We start from the raw sequence: 18,644 nt of genomic DNA, 5'->3' as shown, positions 1-18,644 counted from the left end.
TGTGAGCTGTGAGCGCCAGCCGAGCCGATCCGGGAATGCCCAGCAGCAGCTTTCAGGCGTCGCTGAGATCGTATCAGACGCTGCCCCGTGTGGGAGCCACCAGGCCACCTGTCAGCCTGGATGTGTATCAGCAAGTAAAGGATACGCCCCGATTTCAAAGTCTTAGTGTGGAAAAAAGAATCCAAACCAGCTCCTTAATGCATATTCACTCCATGCTGAAACCGGGACATTTTGGACACAATGCGTACCATAAAACATTATAAAATTAATTTCACCGTTTCTTTTTTTTTTAAGATGGTAATAGAAACTGCCAATGACCACGTGGCTCATTTCCATGTCCACTGGCCAGGCTGCACTAAGCTGCAGGCTTGCACACTGCAGGCTAAGCAGTCGGGCGCAGCAGCACAGGACAAGGGCGCAGCTGGGGGAACAGGCCCGCACCCCAGGACAGTACTTTCCGGCAAGACACACCCTGATTTCCAAGCCCGGGAAGAGAAACCAGTCACTACAACTGAGAACACAACACAAAAAACAGACCAAGGCTAAATAATTTTAAGAATTACTTGCCTAAAGGTATCTAAAGTGGGATCTGAAAACCTCGTTGTGTTTTTAGTGCACTGATTTATAAAATTAAAAGCATAAGCATCATTCCCCAGTTAACCAGGGTCTCCTGGAAAGCAATCCCGCATCGAAAGGCCCAGGAGTTCCGAGGTTCTCGCCACGGCTCTGCCCCGGGAGTAGCCTGGGTGAGGGTCCGGGCAGGCGCGGGCACTGCCGTGCAGACGACAGAGCACAGAACCCAGCACGTTACCAGGCAGTGCAAACACCTAGGTCCCCATCCTTAAGAAAAGCAATTACAACGAAATAGACGACTCCTACGTGTGTGATCGTGGTACTGAGCACACGGTGCATGTGGCAACTGCTTTTCCTTCCTTTAGAGGTGAAGGAAGGGGTCTGAGAAGCAGAGAATGTGAGAGGAGGGAGGACCAGGAGGCAGCGAGGGAGAAAGGGCAGAGGGAGAAGGTGGAGCACCAAGGCAGAAAGGACGGCAGTAAGTTACCAGGAAAAGGTTCCCCAACAGAACGACGAGGCCCAGGGAGGAGGAGACCCACCTATGCCAACTGCCTGTGTCCGACGGGAAACGCTCCGAGGACAGGGCTGCTCCCAAGTGTCCTGCTAATCCTGCTCCTGCACCTCTGGGAAGACTTCAAAGCTCAGGCCTCTCCCCTCCCGCACAGCGAGACTCAAAGGGAAGGAACCCAGGCGGCCAAGCGAACTCCAAGTGAGTGTGGGCGTATGAGATGATTAACAATCACATCATTAAAACACACACACACACACACACACACACACACACACACACACACACTCACACACACAGCAGCAGCAGCAGCAGCAGGAGGAGGAAGAAAGATACTGCGGCCAGAGCAGCATGAGCTCAGCCCTACTGTCTCCAAGGTGGACAGCGGGTTAGAACTAAGTGGCCGGGTGGCCTGAGCACCCAGGCCCTGCACTCGGCAGGCGGTCAGCAGCTCTGCCCACCGCTCCCTCCTCCGCGTCTGAGCGGAACTGCTAGTCAGACCGATCGTTCTGATTCATTAGCTACTCAAATTCAGACCTGAGGTCAAACGCATTGTCTGACCCTTTTTCAGTAGGAATTACCTTAATTCTGAAATCATCAGCGCTAGAACTCATTCTGGGCTCACTCCACCCAGCATGGGAGGGTGCGTGGGAGGCGCTCCAACAGGCGCGGAGCCGGGCAGGCCGAAGCCTGATTCCTGTGGGCTGGGCTCCAGGCCCAGCTCCTGCATGTTTACTCTCGGCATCAATTACGAAACAAAAGACATGGCCACACCAACCTCTCCTTCTCCCTGAAACGCAGGACCTGAACTAGACAGCAGACTCCTAGGCTGGGTCCTAAGAGGGGCTGCAGGTGTATGGATCCCTGAAAACTATGCCAAGGGCTGTGTGTCCTGTCACAGTCTCCCCAGGTTCTCAAAGTGATCTGAGAACCAAAGGGGGGGATACCACGCCGACGGCCCACGTCTCCCCTCTACCCGCTCCACACACAGCTCGTGGCGGGCCTTGCGGGCCTGCGCCTCACCCCAAGTCTCGGCTAAGAGGTGGGCGAGGCAGAGTGATCTGAAGGCTCCCTTCCTGGGACGGACCTGCAAGCAGCGTGGTTTTCTGAGTCCACATGTGAAACGCTGGCTCTGCTTTAGAGCATTATTAACCCTTAATGCTCCTATTCTAATCCTGTAACTGAATCCACATTTCAGCCAATCTAGAAACGAGCACTTAGGCCATGACTATAAAATAGGCAAACACTTATTTTTGATGTAACTTGCTATTTTGCTTTTGGAACTAAAATATAAAATACTGTGTTCAGACTCATAAGCAATAGTCCTGCAGGCGCCAGACACACCTGGGCTGGAGGGACCGGGCCTCCTGACTTCACGCCGAGAGGCTCAGCCACGTGGCCACAGCGAGGACAGCAGGACCGAGGGCCGGTCCTCAGAGCACCCGCCACCCGTCACTGTGGGCACCGCCGCGAGGAGGCCGCTCGCCCGACAGCCCCCCTCTTCTGTGAGGGCACGAATCCCACTTTGTGTTTTGAGCTAAATGAGACTTAACAACTTAAACTCAGTCCATAGCCTAAAAGCACAAACTAAAACTATCTGTAAGGCACTCTTCAGTTAGCCATTTATTTTTAAGTAAAATGTTCTAAGTACTTTTAAAATTGTCTTTTTTGTGTTTAGGAGAAAACGGTTTTAGAGAAAGCCTACAGCAAACCCACCTCCTGTAGCCTAAGCCCAGTTACGTCCCGGACACCCTGTATATGGCTCCGTAGGTGGTGGCTGTAGTTCCAATGATCTCAAGCATTTTCACCATGTTAGATAGCCAGCAGGATTAATTTCCTTTTCTTGTATAAAAAACATATAAGAGCCTTATGTTTTTATGAACCTTACGAACTTGCAGCATCAAAACAAAAAGCAGCAAACACCTGGGTGTGCAATTACAAGCTCCATGAAATGGCTGCTTCATGAGTGTTAATTAGTGACAGGTCTGAACAAGCTCCCAGGGAGAAGCCTTCTGTGGGAGCACATTCCAGCTGCACGGGACACCCCCCCCGCCCCCCCCCCCCGCCCCGGGGCGCCGAGGACACTCACCACTGGGCCCACTCGCCCGACAACAGAGAACCACATTCTGCTCGCGGACTGGACTTCTCAGTGGGAAGCTGCTCACTTCTCTCTGCTCCCACAGCAGCCAACACAGCTGGGCTGGCGAGACTGGGGTCACCACACTGCGAGCCGGACGCGGTGACACTGGCGTTTATCACCACAAACATCCAGGCTCTTACGTAACCAGTCAGCTCTGACTTTTGCTTACTTTGTACTTTATTAAACTTTAAAAAGAGCCAGACAAATAAAAAGGACGGACTTGTTTGTATTTTAAAGATCCAAACAGGAAGCACTGTGCTGTCCCCCAGATGAGCTGGAGCCGCGCTCTCCACTTCCCACAGCAGCGTTTCAGTCAGCTGCACACACCCGGCCCAGAGCATCTGGGTTTCATAAAACGGAACCGCAGTGTGGAAGGGGCGCCAGGGAACTCGCAGCAAAACAATGTCCCGGCTCACAGCAGCCACGCCACACGCTAATGAGGAAAAAATAAAGGAGGCCTGGGCCCAAGACAAAGACCACACAGCTCACAGAGGAAAACAAAACGCAGTGCGGGGCGGAGGCTGGCAGGGGAGGACGCACGGCAGTGAGAGAGAGAAACCCCGTGACAGAAGCCGGCGGTGCACCAGCAGCCCCGCGGGCGCAGGGCGTCACTCGCAGGGCGTCCTGGGGCCCGAGGCCTTCGCCCAGGGCTCTGAGCTCCCCAGGCAGGGCCGCCCAGGCGTCCTGAGCGATTCCCTCCACAGCCTCTAGGAGCCGCCCCCACCTTTGGCTCTCACCTTCCGAGTGCCAAGCCACACGTCTAACTCTACTAGATAACATGCTCCTCGTCTAGCCTGACAGGCACCCCAAATCTCAAGCGAACACGTTCAAACTGAGCTCCAGACTCTCTTGCCAGCGTGGGCGGCGCCGCCTCAGTGAGAACCACTTCCACACGCCCAGGTGCAGGCGCCAGAATCGGACTCGACTTCCACACGACAGACACTCGATGTTCGCTTCTGGAACAGACATCGCTGCAGCACGTGGCGACTGCGTTCACAGTACACGTGCCCCATATCAGCACAGCTCCCAGGGGACCTCGTCTAAGACTACCCACACCGAGGCCCACCCGTGTACCCAAAAGGTACGAGGCGAGCGGAAAGCAGCAAGGACTCCAGAGCCGCCTGTTCTCACAACAGAATGACGTTCCCTTGACTCACGGGGAGACCGCCCTTCCCGCCACGCCTCCTGGTGGGAATGAAATGTGAAGGCCGAGCAGCAGCTTAGGAGCTTCAGGCACGTGGAGGGGAGCAGGAGGCAGGGCTGGGGGAGAGGCGGCCAGGTGCAGGAACAGGTGTGTGGCCAGCAGCCAGGCAGGTGGGCAAATGGGCGGAGCCAGTTCCCTCAGCTTGGGTTTGGTGAGGGCTAAGCTGCCCTCCCATGCAGACGGCACAGCTGGCAGAGCTGGCGGGGACTCGGCCTGCACCCCGGGCCAGTGATGCTGGCTGGTCCTCAGACCTGCATTCCTGGGTCAGGGCTCCATGCAGACTTCCGCGAGGGCCTCCCTTGGGATGCTGCACCCACTGCCTCACCCTGTTGCTACCTCCCTGCCCATGCGGAAGGCGAAGCCTCCGGCGGCCGTGGACCCCCTGCTACTCCTTGCCTGCCGTCACGGTGACTAACCCGACTGTGACTCTGAGCGGGCGCCTTGTCCTAACTGCCCACTGATGCTGCAGCCAGCGGGACGGGCAGAGCCAGCGAGAGGAGGGGCAGGAGTGCCCAAGGGGGCTACTGGCAGGCAATGCCCGTGCTTCCTGCCTTGGACACGGGGCACAGAAGAGGCTCGGAGCCGAGTGCCTACATCAGACGGGAATGTGCGTTTCCTACTGAAAAAGGGTTTTTGAGCTGGAAACAATAGGGATGGTGGTAAATGGCAGCCTCCAAATCGCTCCTGGAATTTCAAACGTCAGGTAGGCGAGTATTTGAAATAAAAGCTTGTAACACAGATGCCAGGAAACATGGAGCTGGAGCTCTTCCTGTGCATCGGAGGGTGGTGGGGATTTGTTACCCCCGTCATTTTTCCCTTTCAAAGGGGCATTTGATTCAGCTGTTAAGCAAAGAGCCAAACAGTCTTTGGCTGAGACCGTTCCATCCACGTCTGAGCTGTGGTCCGTTACACCCCCGCGGCCCGGGACTACGCGTGGCAGGCCCGCCAGGAGGAGGAAGCAGGTCTAGCCTGAGCTGGGACAGTGGCCACCCTCTGCCCCCCCTGGGGGACCCCGTGACTCAGTGCTTCAGACCAATCCACTTCGCCCCAGATGGCAGCTCCCAGCCGATTCCAACCCGAAGGCCACTCAGTCCAGGTGCCTCTCATTCATCCTACACCCAGCGCTCCCAGACACGGCGCTTCATCGCGTCCCTCCCCTCTTCTTCCAGACGCCCCGCTTTTCTGCGGCGCCCACGAGACCAAGTGCGCGCTCCTCAGCCCGTCCGTCACGCGAATGAAGCACGGCTCTCCTTCCTCGGCTCCCCTGCAGTGCAGGCTCCGGCCCCACAGGCACGCAGCACGCCTCTGTCCTGGCTCATCACAGCCCAGTCCTGTTCACTCGGACCCCAGGGCTGCGGAAACACCGCCTCCCGCACATCGCCCTCCACGGGAGGCCCGTCAGCAGCACGCGGCCAGGAGGAGAGGGCAGTCCCCGAGGCCCGGCACCCAGGCCCGGCCCGACCTCCAGGCACATGTGCTCTCGCTCCACTTTCCGAGGGGAGACCCCCCCACAGCTGGCTGGCTCCGAGCACAGAGGCTCCAGCACAGGGCGCAGCAACCCCACGCCATCTGCTTCACCCTCCACCCACAAGCCACCTGCCCGCCCTACCTTTGCCGCGACAATGCTGAGGCCCATTCCATTTTGCTTTTTCAGGGTCACAGTGATGATTTCGGGCTCCTTCCTCAGAGGCTGAGCCTAAAGGATGAAACAAAGGTTTATTTTAATTTGACTCTGGGTGGTGGGCACACGGTGCAATATACAGATCTTGTCACACAGAAAACCACAGCTGGAACCTGTATGTTCACGCTGACCAAGGTTATCCCAATCAATTACAGCTGTGGGGATAAAAATATTTATTTTTAAAAAAGCACCATTTGTTGACAGACATGGCCTGAAATAAAAACTTTACATATAAGTCATGAGTTTAAATCTTATTTAAGATTTTTAAATAAAATTGGTATTTAAAGGTGACTTTAAGATCTTCCTGTCACAACCATGTTCCCTGTAGGCAAGGAAGGAACCCACAGCCCTTCTCCAAGCGCCAGGCCCACGTCCTTCCCCGCCCACCTCAGCCGCGGGACTTGCCAGTTCCGTGTTCTCGCGCAGAAGGTGGCTCTCATAGTCGGCGCCCTCGAAGTGGATCGTCCAGGTGCCCGGGGAGCGTGCGTGAGGGACCAGCCTGCAGAAGCCTGGGGGCAAGGGAAGCAATGGCAGGACGGAAAGGCACCCTCAGGGCATCTAGCGACCACATCCGTTTTCCTGTCTGCACCTTTGCACGCGCACGGGGGAGGGAGGACGGCTGCGGGAGGGAGGTGAGCTGCGGGAGGTGCTGCATGCACAGCAGTCCGGGACTCCAGGCGGACAGGGGACGGGAGAGACAGAGACCAGCCAGATGTGAAGTGTGGAGGCAGGAGGAATGGGAGAACCGGGCAAGAAGCCCGGCCTGGGCTGCTGCCACCATCACACCTGTGTCTGCTGTGTGGGAAGGGGTGAGGGTGTGGTTCCGACGCGAGGTGTGGTGCAGCAGAGGGACACGGTCCACCTCCCACACACCCGGTGCCAGCCCAGCTCAGGGCCCTCCTGCAGGCGACACTCGGCACTCCCACTGCCCGACTTTCTCTGAGGAGCACTGGGGCCTGGGCCTCCTCCTCCCTCCACAGGCCACACGCCAGCCCCCGCCCGCCTGGAGGGCCACAGCCACACTCACTGGCATTACCAGAGGCAGCCTTGGCCAACGTTTTAAACTGTCAAGATCTCTGAGGACGTAAAACTCAGTGGTGAAAGCAGCAGTCACTGAAGTCAAACCCTACACTCACAGAACGTAAGCTCCTGTGGACACAGACCCGACTTTCCTATTCCTTTTGCTTGGACCCTGCAGTTTGGTCTGCTCTGTACTCGTCTGAGCTCCACGCGACAGAAGAGCAGCAGCCAGGGGCCAAGCCTAAGGAACAGCTCCCGCCTCCGGTATCACCGAGCCCTTGCACCCACACATGTAGGAGAACACGTGAAAGACGTAGTGACCCGGGGGAGCTGAGCTACACTGAGACAGCGGAGCCAGGCCTCACTCAGCACAGACACGTGCGAGCGCGGCACTGGTGGCAGGGCAGCCACCGGCACTTAGAGACCCGTGGGCCGCAGTTCCCAGGGCTCCTCGCTACAGTCCCACGAGGTGGGCACTGTCCCCACACCCACGCTACAAGAGAGACTGGAGGAGAAGGGCTGGGACCAGGACTCGGGCGTCCGTTCCGAAGCCTGTGCTGTTCCCCTGGCACTGCTGTCCACGTCAGCTCCGAGGCCATGTCCAGCACCCGCCCGTCCACACCGGGAACAGAAGGAAAGGCCCTCGTGCCGCCCAGCGAGCAGCCAGTGGTCACAGAAGGGGTGCAGACCCCCCATGGAACTGTGTCTGCACATGAGTGACCCCGTGTCACTGGGAAACACTTCCCTCCGAGTCCCCGGAGCAGTGCCTTCGTCGGAAGCGCCACACGAGTGGACTGCATGTAGAACACAGACTCGAGCTGGGTCAGATTTCAGGCTCGGCAGCAACACCTACCCCGCTGGCACAGGGGGTCCAGGAACTCCTGCAGGCCGCTGGGAAGGTTCCTGACGACGTCGCAGGAGTAGCCGTCCTCAGGCAGCAGGAAGGGCAGCTGCAGGTCGGGGTCCTCCTCCAGCTGCACCTCCCGCCCGTCACTGCGCGCCAGCTCGTCGGCCGTGTTCTCGGCCACAGCCACGACGTTCTCAATCAGGTCCTGGGCAGAGAAACGCAAATTCAAACGCCATGCTACGTGACTGGAGCAGCTGAGCAGCAATCACCTCGCGTCTGTTTAGGCCACGTGGGGGGACAACATGACGACAGGTTCAGAATCAGCCTGCGACGCAGCAGGACACCAGCAAAGCACACACGTAAGTAAGTGAACCAAGACACTAATTACTAATCTCAAATAATGTGCAGCTTCAATGAGAAGAAACTGTTCAATCACAAGAAGATGGGCTTTGCCTCTTTTCCAAAGTCATTATCTTTTCCTTGCACAATTCTTCAGCACCCAGTGTGAACAGCCCCATTTCTGTAGAACGCTGAACGACACGGGCAAGAACTCACTCAAAGTGAAATGAAAAACTCCAGATAAAACACCCATGTCCAGGCTGCAGACGTCCTTTCTGAATTACGGGTGTAAGTGACTTTGTGTGACAAGTTTCATGGACACAGGTTGTGTACACGGGAAAGGCCACAGCACAGGAAGTGAGCACATGGCTCCACGCCGCGGCCCTTGTGCCTCCTCCAGGCACTGCGACCCAGGCTTCCAACTCCAGAGCCTCCTCTGTTCTCGAATCGGACGGTCGGCGCACAGCTTATACCTGTATCTGACTCCTGTACAAATTACGTCCTGGCATCCATCCAGGCTGCCTGGGCTCTAACTCCGTGGTTGGCAAACTGCGGCTCGCGAGCCACACGCGGCTCTTTGGCCCCTTGAGTGTGGCTCTTCCTAAGCCTTAGGAGTACCCTAATTAAGTAAATAACAATGTACCTACCTATATAGTTTAATTTTAAAAAATTTGGCTCTCAAAAGAAATTTCAATCGTTGTACTGTTGATATTTGGCTCTGTTGACTAATGAGTTTGCCGACCACTGCTCTAACTCCTTCTTTCTCGCTCGGAGCTGTATTCCCTTAAGGATACCGATGCACAGGGCGTCGGTCGCGGATGGCTGGGAAGCTGTCTGGGCTGTTCTTGAGGCCGCCCTCTGCAGGCATGAACTCAGCACTGCAGGTCGGGAGATGGGTGTCTCATGCAATGACCTCACCTCTCTAACTCTCAGGCACCTGCAGACGTCCCACGTTACACACCGCCAGCTGGGCAGACACTGGCCAGAGATGAGCAGCAGGAATGCCCGCCTCCAGGTGTTCCCAACGAGAAGTGGGATTCAGCAGTCAGGTGCTCTGCACGCCCCCTGCTGGTCTCCCAGTGATTTACCAAGTACCGAACCGAGTTAAAACCCTTCCTACTTTAAATGCTTATGTAGTTTCTACTTCTTGCACGGAACCCGAACTCATACGTCAACAGCAAACATGATCGTGTAGATTGGTCAAGTAAATAAGCTTGTTTTTAAAGTGAAAGGAAACGGTTAAATGAGTTTTCCTTTGCTTCCACCCGACCCCAGACGCCGGCGCTGCCCTTACCGTGGGGATGAAGGGCTCATCGGGTGCGCAGTGGTAATTCTGCAGCAAGGCTTGCAGCTGCAGCGAGTTCAACTTGAAGCAGGTGCTGCTTATGTTGGGAATGTCTTCGGGCGCGTACTTATCCATCGTCAGCAAGGTGGTGGCCTGTTGGAGAGAATCGGACGCTGAGACGTGGGCGGTGCCGTCCCTGCATGTAAGGCACAGTGCCCATCGCTGACTGGGCCCATAAACTGAAGGGAAAGGCGGCCGCAGAGGGCCTCACGTCACGGAAACAAGCGCACGATCAATTCCACTTGTTCTGCTCACAGAGCATCTAAACGTTCTCTTAGGAACTGAACCACGTCCGTGACCACTCGGACGGCTGTTACTGGGTCCGAGAGACACTCACTGAGATGGCTCAGCGCCCCAGAGCAGGCGGCAGAGCCTCTGTCCACGCGCACCTCCTCAGAACAGAGGAAGCTGAGAAGATAAATACACACGACTCGCTGCAGTAACAGAGCCACTGCCCGCGTTCTGGCTTCCCTCACTTCCCTAGCTGCCCACCAGCGGCTCTCGCCTCAACCCCTCGAGCTCCGGGCCGCACGGCGCGAGGACACGCGGGGTGAGGGCCTCAGTTCCCTCCCCGTGGCCTCCTGACTTCCCGGAGGGGTGGCTCCGGCCCTGCCCCTCCCCTCTGTGCATCTACGACTGTAGTTATGCTCCCATTCCTTTCCCTCCATCTTTGGGCATCGACTACAAACAGGTGTCTGCTTTGTGTTTCCTGGTTTTGTATTCTTGGGAGTTAATTACTGTCCGTTATTAAATAGCAATTCCTCTCAGTAAAGAGCTATAAAATAAACATGCCTCGCTCAACTCAAGAACAGACCCTTGAAGGACAGTTACCGGCTGGCTCCCACCTGCTATGGGCGGAAGTGTATTTCCCGAGCCCCATGTTGAGGTCCTAACCCCGGGCACCTCAGAAAGAGGCCTGGGCGCGGGGTCTTGGTGGAACCATCACGGGGAAATGAGGTCGTACCTCCTCTGACTGCTGTCCTTGGAAGGGGGCATCTGCACACAGACATGCGCACAAGGGGAATGCCCCGTGGAGAGAAAGACAGATCAAGGGGTGCTCTACCAGCCCAGGACCCCAAAGATGCCAGCAAACCCCCAGAGCTAGGAGAGGCTGAGGCAGATCCACCCTCCAGCCCCGGAGGATGCAGCCCCGTCTCACCCTGATCTCTGCCGTGTGAGGCCCAGGGAAACGACACCCCGGGGTCTCGGGTTCTGTACCCGTGAAACCTCAGCGGGAGGCGGAGTTCTGCCGAGCCTGCACTGTTCCCCAGGATGGAATAGAGACATTGGCGACAAGCTCGTCACGGCGGGCGGGAGTGGCACCCACCTGCACGATCCTGCTGAGGTGGCAGTCGGCGGCCAGCTCCAGCCCCTGCTTCTCCGCCCAGGCCTCCACGTGGCCCAGCTGCTGGCGGATGATGGCGCCCCAGTAGTGCGAGCACAGCCCCGACTCGGGGTCGGTGACCAGCCTGTTGAACAGCCACATGTTGATGAAGTGGAAGAGCTGGGAGAAGAGCTGGATGGTGAGGGCCGCGTTGACCCGGCAGCGCCGCAGCAGCGCCATGGCCCCCGAGAGCGTGTGCAGGACGTCGTCTGCAGAGACAGCGAGGGCCCTGGTCACTCGGGTCTGAATTGGCAGTAAATTTAGTCAAAAGTCACAGCAATGCCTGCCGGAGCACTCTGAAAATGCCACTCGTTCAACAGGAAGGAGAATGTGTTTTAAACACACGGAGGCATCAACTGTACTTACTTAACATTGAGGTTCACCCTGAGACTTTCTGAAAAGGACAACCAGCATGAAACACCCAAATAAGAGCTCTTCTTAAACAAAACTTACCGCTGGTGGTATTGCTAGTAAAACTTACTGCTTTAACAAGAATGCCCGATCTGATAGCTTGTTTATTTTCAAAATACCTCCCTCTTACAAATATGAAATATTAAAATGAAGTTAAACAAGAGGGAGGGAGGGAGGGAGGAATGACTGTCCTGACCTATTTTTGGTCTTTGCAGACTGTTCTCCTCCGGGTCGTCCAGAAAGGCCGGCATGTAGTTATTCAGTTCTGACTGCAGACAGTGGACCAGGTACCTGAAAACACGCACAGTTTTCATGATGTCAGCGTGAGGAGCTGCTGTCAGACATGGCACACGCGGAACAGCCTGCACTGCTCAGAAAGATTTCATTAAAAAATGTAATAGCTTCACTCTCAGGATTCAAGAAACACAGCTCACCGATTCAATTTATCAAGTCAACACATTTTGCATAGTTATTTATGCTTCTTGATATTATTCAAACAGGGCAAATAAAAACCTTTAAAGATAGTTTTGAAAATTTAAGAAAACATAATATGATTTAAATCTTTCTAGAACAGTGTCGCCTCCCCACACGGGTCCCGTACTTAAAGGCCATCTGCACCAGGTGCGCCAGCACGTCCTGGGCGTCCAGGGTGATCCGGCTCAGGTCTCGGTCCTGCTTGATGAAGTTGAGGAGCTCGGACGCGTTGGCCATCCAGAAAGCAAGCGCCCCTGCGATGTTCTTCTGTTTCTGGGGGCAGAACGCATCCCGTGAGCCGCCACAGGACCAACCGAAACAACAACCACCAGCTGCTCCTGAAAGCTGCCGAGGATAGACCAGTACCTTCCCGTTCCACCAGCGCACTTGCCGCAGATACCAGATACTTGCCGGGGAATTTGGGCCCACGCACAGCAGTGGGAAATCAGTAGCCACCGCGCTTCCTGGGCTCACGGAGACACAGGGCTCTAATTGGCTACCATTTATGAATCAATGGAGAAATGGGACATCGAGGAATCCAGCACCGAATCAGAGGTTGTGCATTATCTGGTAATCTGCGCGTACACACATATCCATGGTTACCCACAGCCACCCGGATACTCGCAGTCACTGGCTTGGACGCCAAGCAACCCAGTATCAAGTACTGATCTATCGCATCCTCTCCCGACCACATGTGCAGGCCAGGCAACCTCAGATGAGATCCAAAGGATAGGAACCAAGGATGAACGAGGAGAAGAAACAGAACTGTTGTCATTTCATATCCACACGGAAGTGCATTAAGCAGAAGTTATGAAATGCTGGTAAGGGCTGCACAGTCCAAAGGGGTTTAGTACTGCGTGTTTCAGCTGCCGGATGAGTGTTATGGACGCTCGGTCCGGTCTGAGCACTGTGTTGACATGGAAGCAGCATGAGAAACTCAGCTAAGCCAACAGAGCCAGGCTCAGTCCCACAGCAGGTCCTACCTGTTCAACCTGGTCTACTTCCTGGAGAAAAACAGACGAGGGGGATCAAGCAGAACAAGAGAAAGAAACTCGTAAACAATCATGATAGTTTAAAAAAACCAAAACACTAAAACGAAGGCAGGACACTGAGTTGTTCTTCCCGGGTGACCTATCCAGCCCCGCCCTGACGCAGCTCTGCGGGACGAGGCACAGAGGAGTCTGTGCTCCTGACACTGGCTAGTGACACGGCGTGAACTCCCCGAGCTGATCGGTAAAGAAGTGACAGTGAGCACACGACACACACTGATCTGGTGTCTTAGTGACACCGTGCGCTGGGGCTAAAGGTCTGCCTGTGAGGAGCCTGCTCCCGCTACTGAGGAAGAATAAGAGAGACAGGAAAGACCAACGGAAACAATACATATAAACGCTGAAAAACTGGAGAATCTGAAAACATATAAAAACTTAAATCTAAAAAGTGAGTAAACTGGCTTTTGAACTTGGGTTTTTACAAATTAAAAATTTTAAATTACTCACTACCACAGTTTGTTTCTACAACATTAAGACTCATCCAGCCCTAACCGGTTTGGCTCAGTGGATAGAGCATCGGCCTGCGGACTGAAGGGTCCCAGGTTCGATTCTGGTCAAGGGCATGTACCTTGGTTGCAGGCACATCCCCAGTAGGGGGTGTGCTGGAGGCAGCTGATTGATGTTTCTCTCTCATCGATGTGTCTAACTCTCTATCCCTCTCCCTTCTTCTCTGCAAAAATCAATAAAATATTTTTAAAAAAAGACTCCTCCAATCATACACTAAACCTGAATCTGAAATTAAAAGACAGGTTTCAATCCTGGTGATCCCAGTGAAGTTCAAACTCAATAAGGAAAAGTCTGTCAAAGTCATGATGACAAGAATCTCATAACTTGAAACAGTATTTACAAACCCAAACGTGATGGGAGACAGACAATGGCTCTGAGGGACAGCTGGACAGGAAATCGCATTTGTCTATAAAATAACAGGAGTGACAAAACGGTGTCCCAATAAACTGACTTTCCTGTGGAATCTCTGTCTTCACTTGGATAAAGGAAGAGCCCCATCCAATTCATATGCCAACCACTCAAACATAAAGAAACAACATGTCTCTTAAAACATGGGCCTCTGAGGGAATTAAAGGTGAGTTTAGCTCTAGCTGGTATGGCCCAATGGATAGAGCATCAGCCTATAGACGGAAGGGTCTTGTCTTTGATTCCCGGTCAGGGCACAGGCTGGGTTGCAGGCTCGATCCCCAGTGGGGGGCATGCAGGAGGCAGCCACGCCATGATTTTCTCTCATCATTGATATTTCTATCTCTCTCTTTCTCCCTTTCTCCCTGAAATCAATAAAAAATGTATTAAAAAAAAAAAGATGAGTTTGCCTCAAACCTTCCCGACAGGAGACAGAGAACCTAGCCATCTGGGCGGCTACTGAACGGGACACACCTGTGCTCTAGAGCCGAGTACCAGCACTGCCACGCGACTCAGACACGTTTGCAAATCTATCCATTTACGGTGCCCATCTCCTCTGCTGAGCGGGCACCATCCCACCAAGAGGACACCTTGCTTCCTGCCCCGGTCAGAGCTGACTCAGAGCAGCGCCTGCGGCGCGTGTCCCGGTGAGAAAGGCCAGGCTGCCACTATGCCCACAAGTGGGGCGGGAGCTCCCGCCCGGACACTCACCACAGCCTCATGGAGGCTCGGCAAGAGCGAGGGCCCCTTACAGCAGTAAAGACTCGCAGGTGGGTTGCTGGGGCCGAAGGAAGGGGAACGAGACCCGCTCAGGGGGCTGGGCTGGAGTGAGGGGAATGTTTCAGACCAGGCAGAGCTGGTGGCTCACAGCGCTGGGAACGTGCTAAATGCTACTGAATTTTCACTTTAAAATGGTTCTGAATTTCATCTCAATACATTATCATTATTTTTAATTCTAAGAAACCCATATCAAGTCGCAATACTTTCTCACAACTACTATTGTAATTTTAAGGGTCTTCTTCATGATAATCATGTGACCATGTACAATTTACCTTCCCTTATTCTCCAGTTTGTGGGGAAGAAATAGAAAAGACTTTACATTTCTTTTCAACTTTTAAAGCTACGCAGTTTCAATATAATATATGTAACTTTTATTTTAGGAAAAATTCTTAAGATAAAGTCAAATATGAAGCCAAGTCTGAAGCATTAAGGAACTGGCCTCCCTGGTTGACAGCTGGCCGCGCGGGCTTACCTGGATCACGCCGTCCATCATGCTCACCATCTTGTTGACGATGGCGATCACCTTGTGGGTGCGCTCGGGGGGACTGACTTCCGGCCTGTACTGGCTCGACAATACGTACCGGCAGGCCATGTAGAGCACGTACGTAGGAGACAACTTAAAGTGGACTGTAGAGCTATTCGTATAATTTATAATAGCAGATAAAAATGAATCTTCAGCTGTGAAGTTTCCCAAAAGAAGAACAAAATAAAGAAAACATGAATATCAGATGGAGAAAAATGGACAAGAAAAGTTCACTACCAGTGGAATGTGCATACTCACAGCTCTCCCTGAACTCAATGCTTGCAGGCAGCACCAGCTCAGGCCCGGGAGCATCCTGCGTTCTGCAAGAAGAATGGGGCTCTTAAAGCCAGGTCACGGAGCTAACAGCATCCTGACGACCTGTGGAGAGCTCTGAAACTCTGACAAACAACCTCTGTACAGTTTTCTGGATAAGGAAGAGCCCACTGCCTCCTTTGCACATGTGACGTATGCAAATATTCAAATGATACACTGACAGCTGTCACATCCCACTCGGCACAGGCCCACCCTCTGAGGACCTGCTTCTGCGGGAGAGCAGACCCGCCCTGACTCCATTATTAACGAGGCTTCCTGCCCGCACAGAGCCAGGCCGCCAGACACCTGCTGCGCGATGGCTCAGGTGACAGTGAGGAGACACTGCTGGGGACACAGGCCATCTAAGCCACCCTGAGCCCCACTCAGGAAGGGAGGAACACCCCGCTGCCCACGGCCTCTCTCCAGCCGAGTCAGACAGGAGCCCCGCAGACCCTGCAGCCACGCGGTCCGCATTCTCGATGCTCAGCGATGCCTGCCTCAGTACACATCCTACTCACTCACATTTCTTCTCAAAGTCACATAAATTCGAGCCACTTTTCATCACTTAGCCTGACACTACAGAAATAAGGAACTGCCTAAAACACAAACAAAGAGAAGCTGTAATCTGGGAACATTCCTAATTACTAGCACTGTGCTAATGTTCATATATTTCCAGGTAATTCAAAGGTCAGGTGATGTGTATTAAAGAGTTCTTCAGATTGCGGGACACCTGGCCCCACTGACAGGCTATAAGGTGGGGGACTGTTGTATGAAATTCTTCCTTCAGTTACAAATAGGAATAGATACACATGTAGGTGTGTGTCCACCAGGGCATATGTAAACATGTGATATTGTGTTGTACACTCATCAAAAAACATTTGAAAGCCATTAGTAAGTAGACTTTTTAAAATGTGTAAGATAAATGTGTTTTGCCTTTCTGCAAAGTTAACTGAAAATTAAATAGTGGGAATTATAACGACTTACACTGAAATGAAAATATCTGTTTTTAAATATTGGCTTAAACCAAACTGAAGTCAAAGTTGATTCAAATGAATCTTTTCAGCAACATTTCAGTCTAATACTCTTAGACAAATGGTAATGAACTGGACAGATTTAAGTATTTGGAGTCATTGGTATGTCTCCTCATTAATAAGTTAGTTCAAATAATAAAGACTCTTCACAATGAAAGAAACAGCACCATGATGACCCCGGATCCCCAGTTCCAGGCTGGCAACGAAGAGCCACCACCTTCCCACAGCCCAGCTCCCATCCTCCACCCTCTCCCCCACGCACCAGGGCGAGGGAGGAGAAAACACATGTGCGTGAACTCCAGTGAGGACAGTCACACGGGTAAACCAAGAGCATCTTCATCACATCATATGCTTCAAAATTTATGCCGTCTCTGACTTAACAACTTAGATTTAACTCAACAATGTATGTGTTAAATGCCCTTATACTCACAATGTAATTTAAGTGCTCGATATCAATGTGTCTTTCTTACACTGCCCTATTTATGGACATCTAACATTGCAGGTAAATAGTTATTTTCATTCAATGTCCATAAAATGGCCCTGGGTAAACTTTACAAATTACTTGTTTCATCAATTTAACAAATCTAGTAAAAATAGAGTATTTAAATTCTCAGGGAAAAAATAAAGTGTCAGCAACAATTTAGTCACTCCCATCATTTGGAAAGATTTGTTTTGACCAAAATCAGTATTTTAAACATGCTTATTACAGCAGCTTAGATTTTATAAATGTATCAGTTGAGCATTGCTTATACCAACACTGCATGTGAAAAACACAAAGACTGGAAATGGGAAAATCTCCGATTTCTATCACTGTCTTAATATCAACACACATTACAGTTCAAATAAAACCTTTAATAAATCTTTTGCAAAGCAAAATAATCTGACCTTGAAAAAGGTTACTTAATATGTATATTCACAGGATAAAATAATTTATGACAGATGATTGATCATCACCCGGCTATTTTAACACCATTATCTGACCACCTTCCCTTTATTACGTACTCGTACGAACTGTGCATATCCTCAGAGCATCATCCTAACCGATCTTTCCCTCTCACGTCTTGATTCACTCACTCAAATATTCACAGGCTCAGGACTATGATACGTGCCTCTTGATCACCTTATAAATAAACAGAGGTGCTCCTCACAATACAAATACACCGTCTACATCTTATTCTAGAACACACCACCAAATACAAGCACAGACACAGGAAGTAGACGATTTACTATTACGTCTAAAACAACAAAGCCAGCAAACTAAACCAAGAACCAAAAGCCCAGACCACAGACACGGTGAAGCCTGAGGTGCCACATGAACCTACAGTTAGTCCCCGTGATGGACACGGAAACCTCTGCTGGAGGATGGGGAAGGGACGGCCTGGACCTGTGGCCCGTCACCGCCTGGGTGAGTGACCGCCTGCCTCAGCTGGCGCCTCAGCTACTGGACTGAGAGGGAGCAGTCAGAACGGTGCCCTGAAACTCGGACTGGCACCCAGAGGGGAGGGGCGCCCCGCAGGGCTGCTGCTGCGAGCGGCGGGGCATCCAGCTGCGTCCCAGCTCTGGCGGAGCCGCCAGCCCAGCACACTCAGCACCAGCAGCTGCAGGTCAGGCCCCGCCACTGGACGCACCGCCACGCTGGAGGCACTGACGGTAACTTCCCACGTCCACAATGGTAGAGACGCCAAGGAAGTAAAACTGATGTACAAGTGACATGGAATTTAACAATCACGAGGAAAGGAAGCAACAAAAGGCAGTGCTCTGTGCAAAACACCGGCAGGACCGACGCAGGAAGGAACACTGACTCCTCCCCAGGTCTCGGCAGGGGACCACCCCGGGGAGCAGGAGGGCGAGGGGGAGGGCGAGCGGGAGGGAGGCGGCACCAGCGCCTCAGGCTAAAGCTCCTGCGAACCACCCTGGCTCTGTGCGTTTTAAACGTGGGAATTTCTCCTAAGAATGGGTGAGATGATCAACTAGTCAAGTCCTAGAGAAACGCTCTCCATGGCTCAGAGTAGCACACCTCACAGAAACCCTGAAGCCAACACGCGTCCTCTCCGACCTGGAGAGCAGTGGACAGAAGGGACACAACTATCAGAGTGTTTCCCACGTCAACA

At 53.0% G+C, this 18,644-nt stretch overlaps 1 protein-coding gene across 1 annotated transcript in view; it reads right to left on the bottom strand.

Moving 5' to 3' along the window:
• Nucleotides 1-18,644, bottom strand: part of AFDN (afadin, adherens junction formation factor) — a 95,658-nt gene that overhangs the window by 24,337 nt on the left and 52,677 nt on the right. The window contains 9 exon segments of the mRNA XM_014449110.2: nucleotides 6,035-6,121; nucleotides 6,512-6,615; nucleotides 7,980-8,178; nucleotides 9,607-9,750; nucleotides 10,985-11,250; nucleotides 11,649-11,743; nucleotides 12,054-12,199; nucleotides 15,140-15,345; nucleotides 15,449-15,510. Of these exon segments, the coding sequence (XP_014304596.2) occupies nucleotides 6,035-6,121; nucleotides 6,512-6,615; nucleotides 7,980-8,178; nucleotides 9,607-9,750; nucleotides 10,985-11,250; nucleotides 11,649-11,743; nucleotides 12,054-12,199; nucleotides 15,140-15,345; nucleotides 15,449-15,510 (1,309 nt within the window).

The sequence above is a fragment of the Myotis lucifugus genome, unplaced genomic scaffold (genome assembly GCF_000147115.1).
Source record: "Myotis lucifugus unplaced genomic scaffold, Myoluc2.0 scaffold_1025, whole genome shotgun sequence".
Classification (NCBI taxonomy): Eukaryota; Metazoa; Chordata; class Mammalia; order Chiroptera; family Vespertilionidae; genus Myotis; species Myotis lucifugus.
Note: the sequence above shows the minus strand (reverse complement) of the source record. Positions and strands in the feature narration are given on the sequence as shown.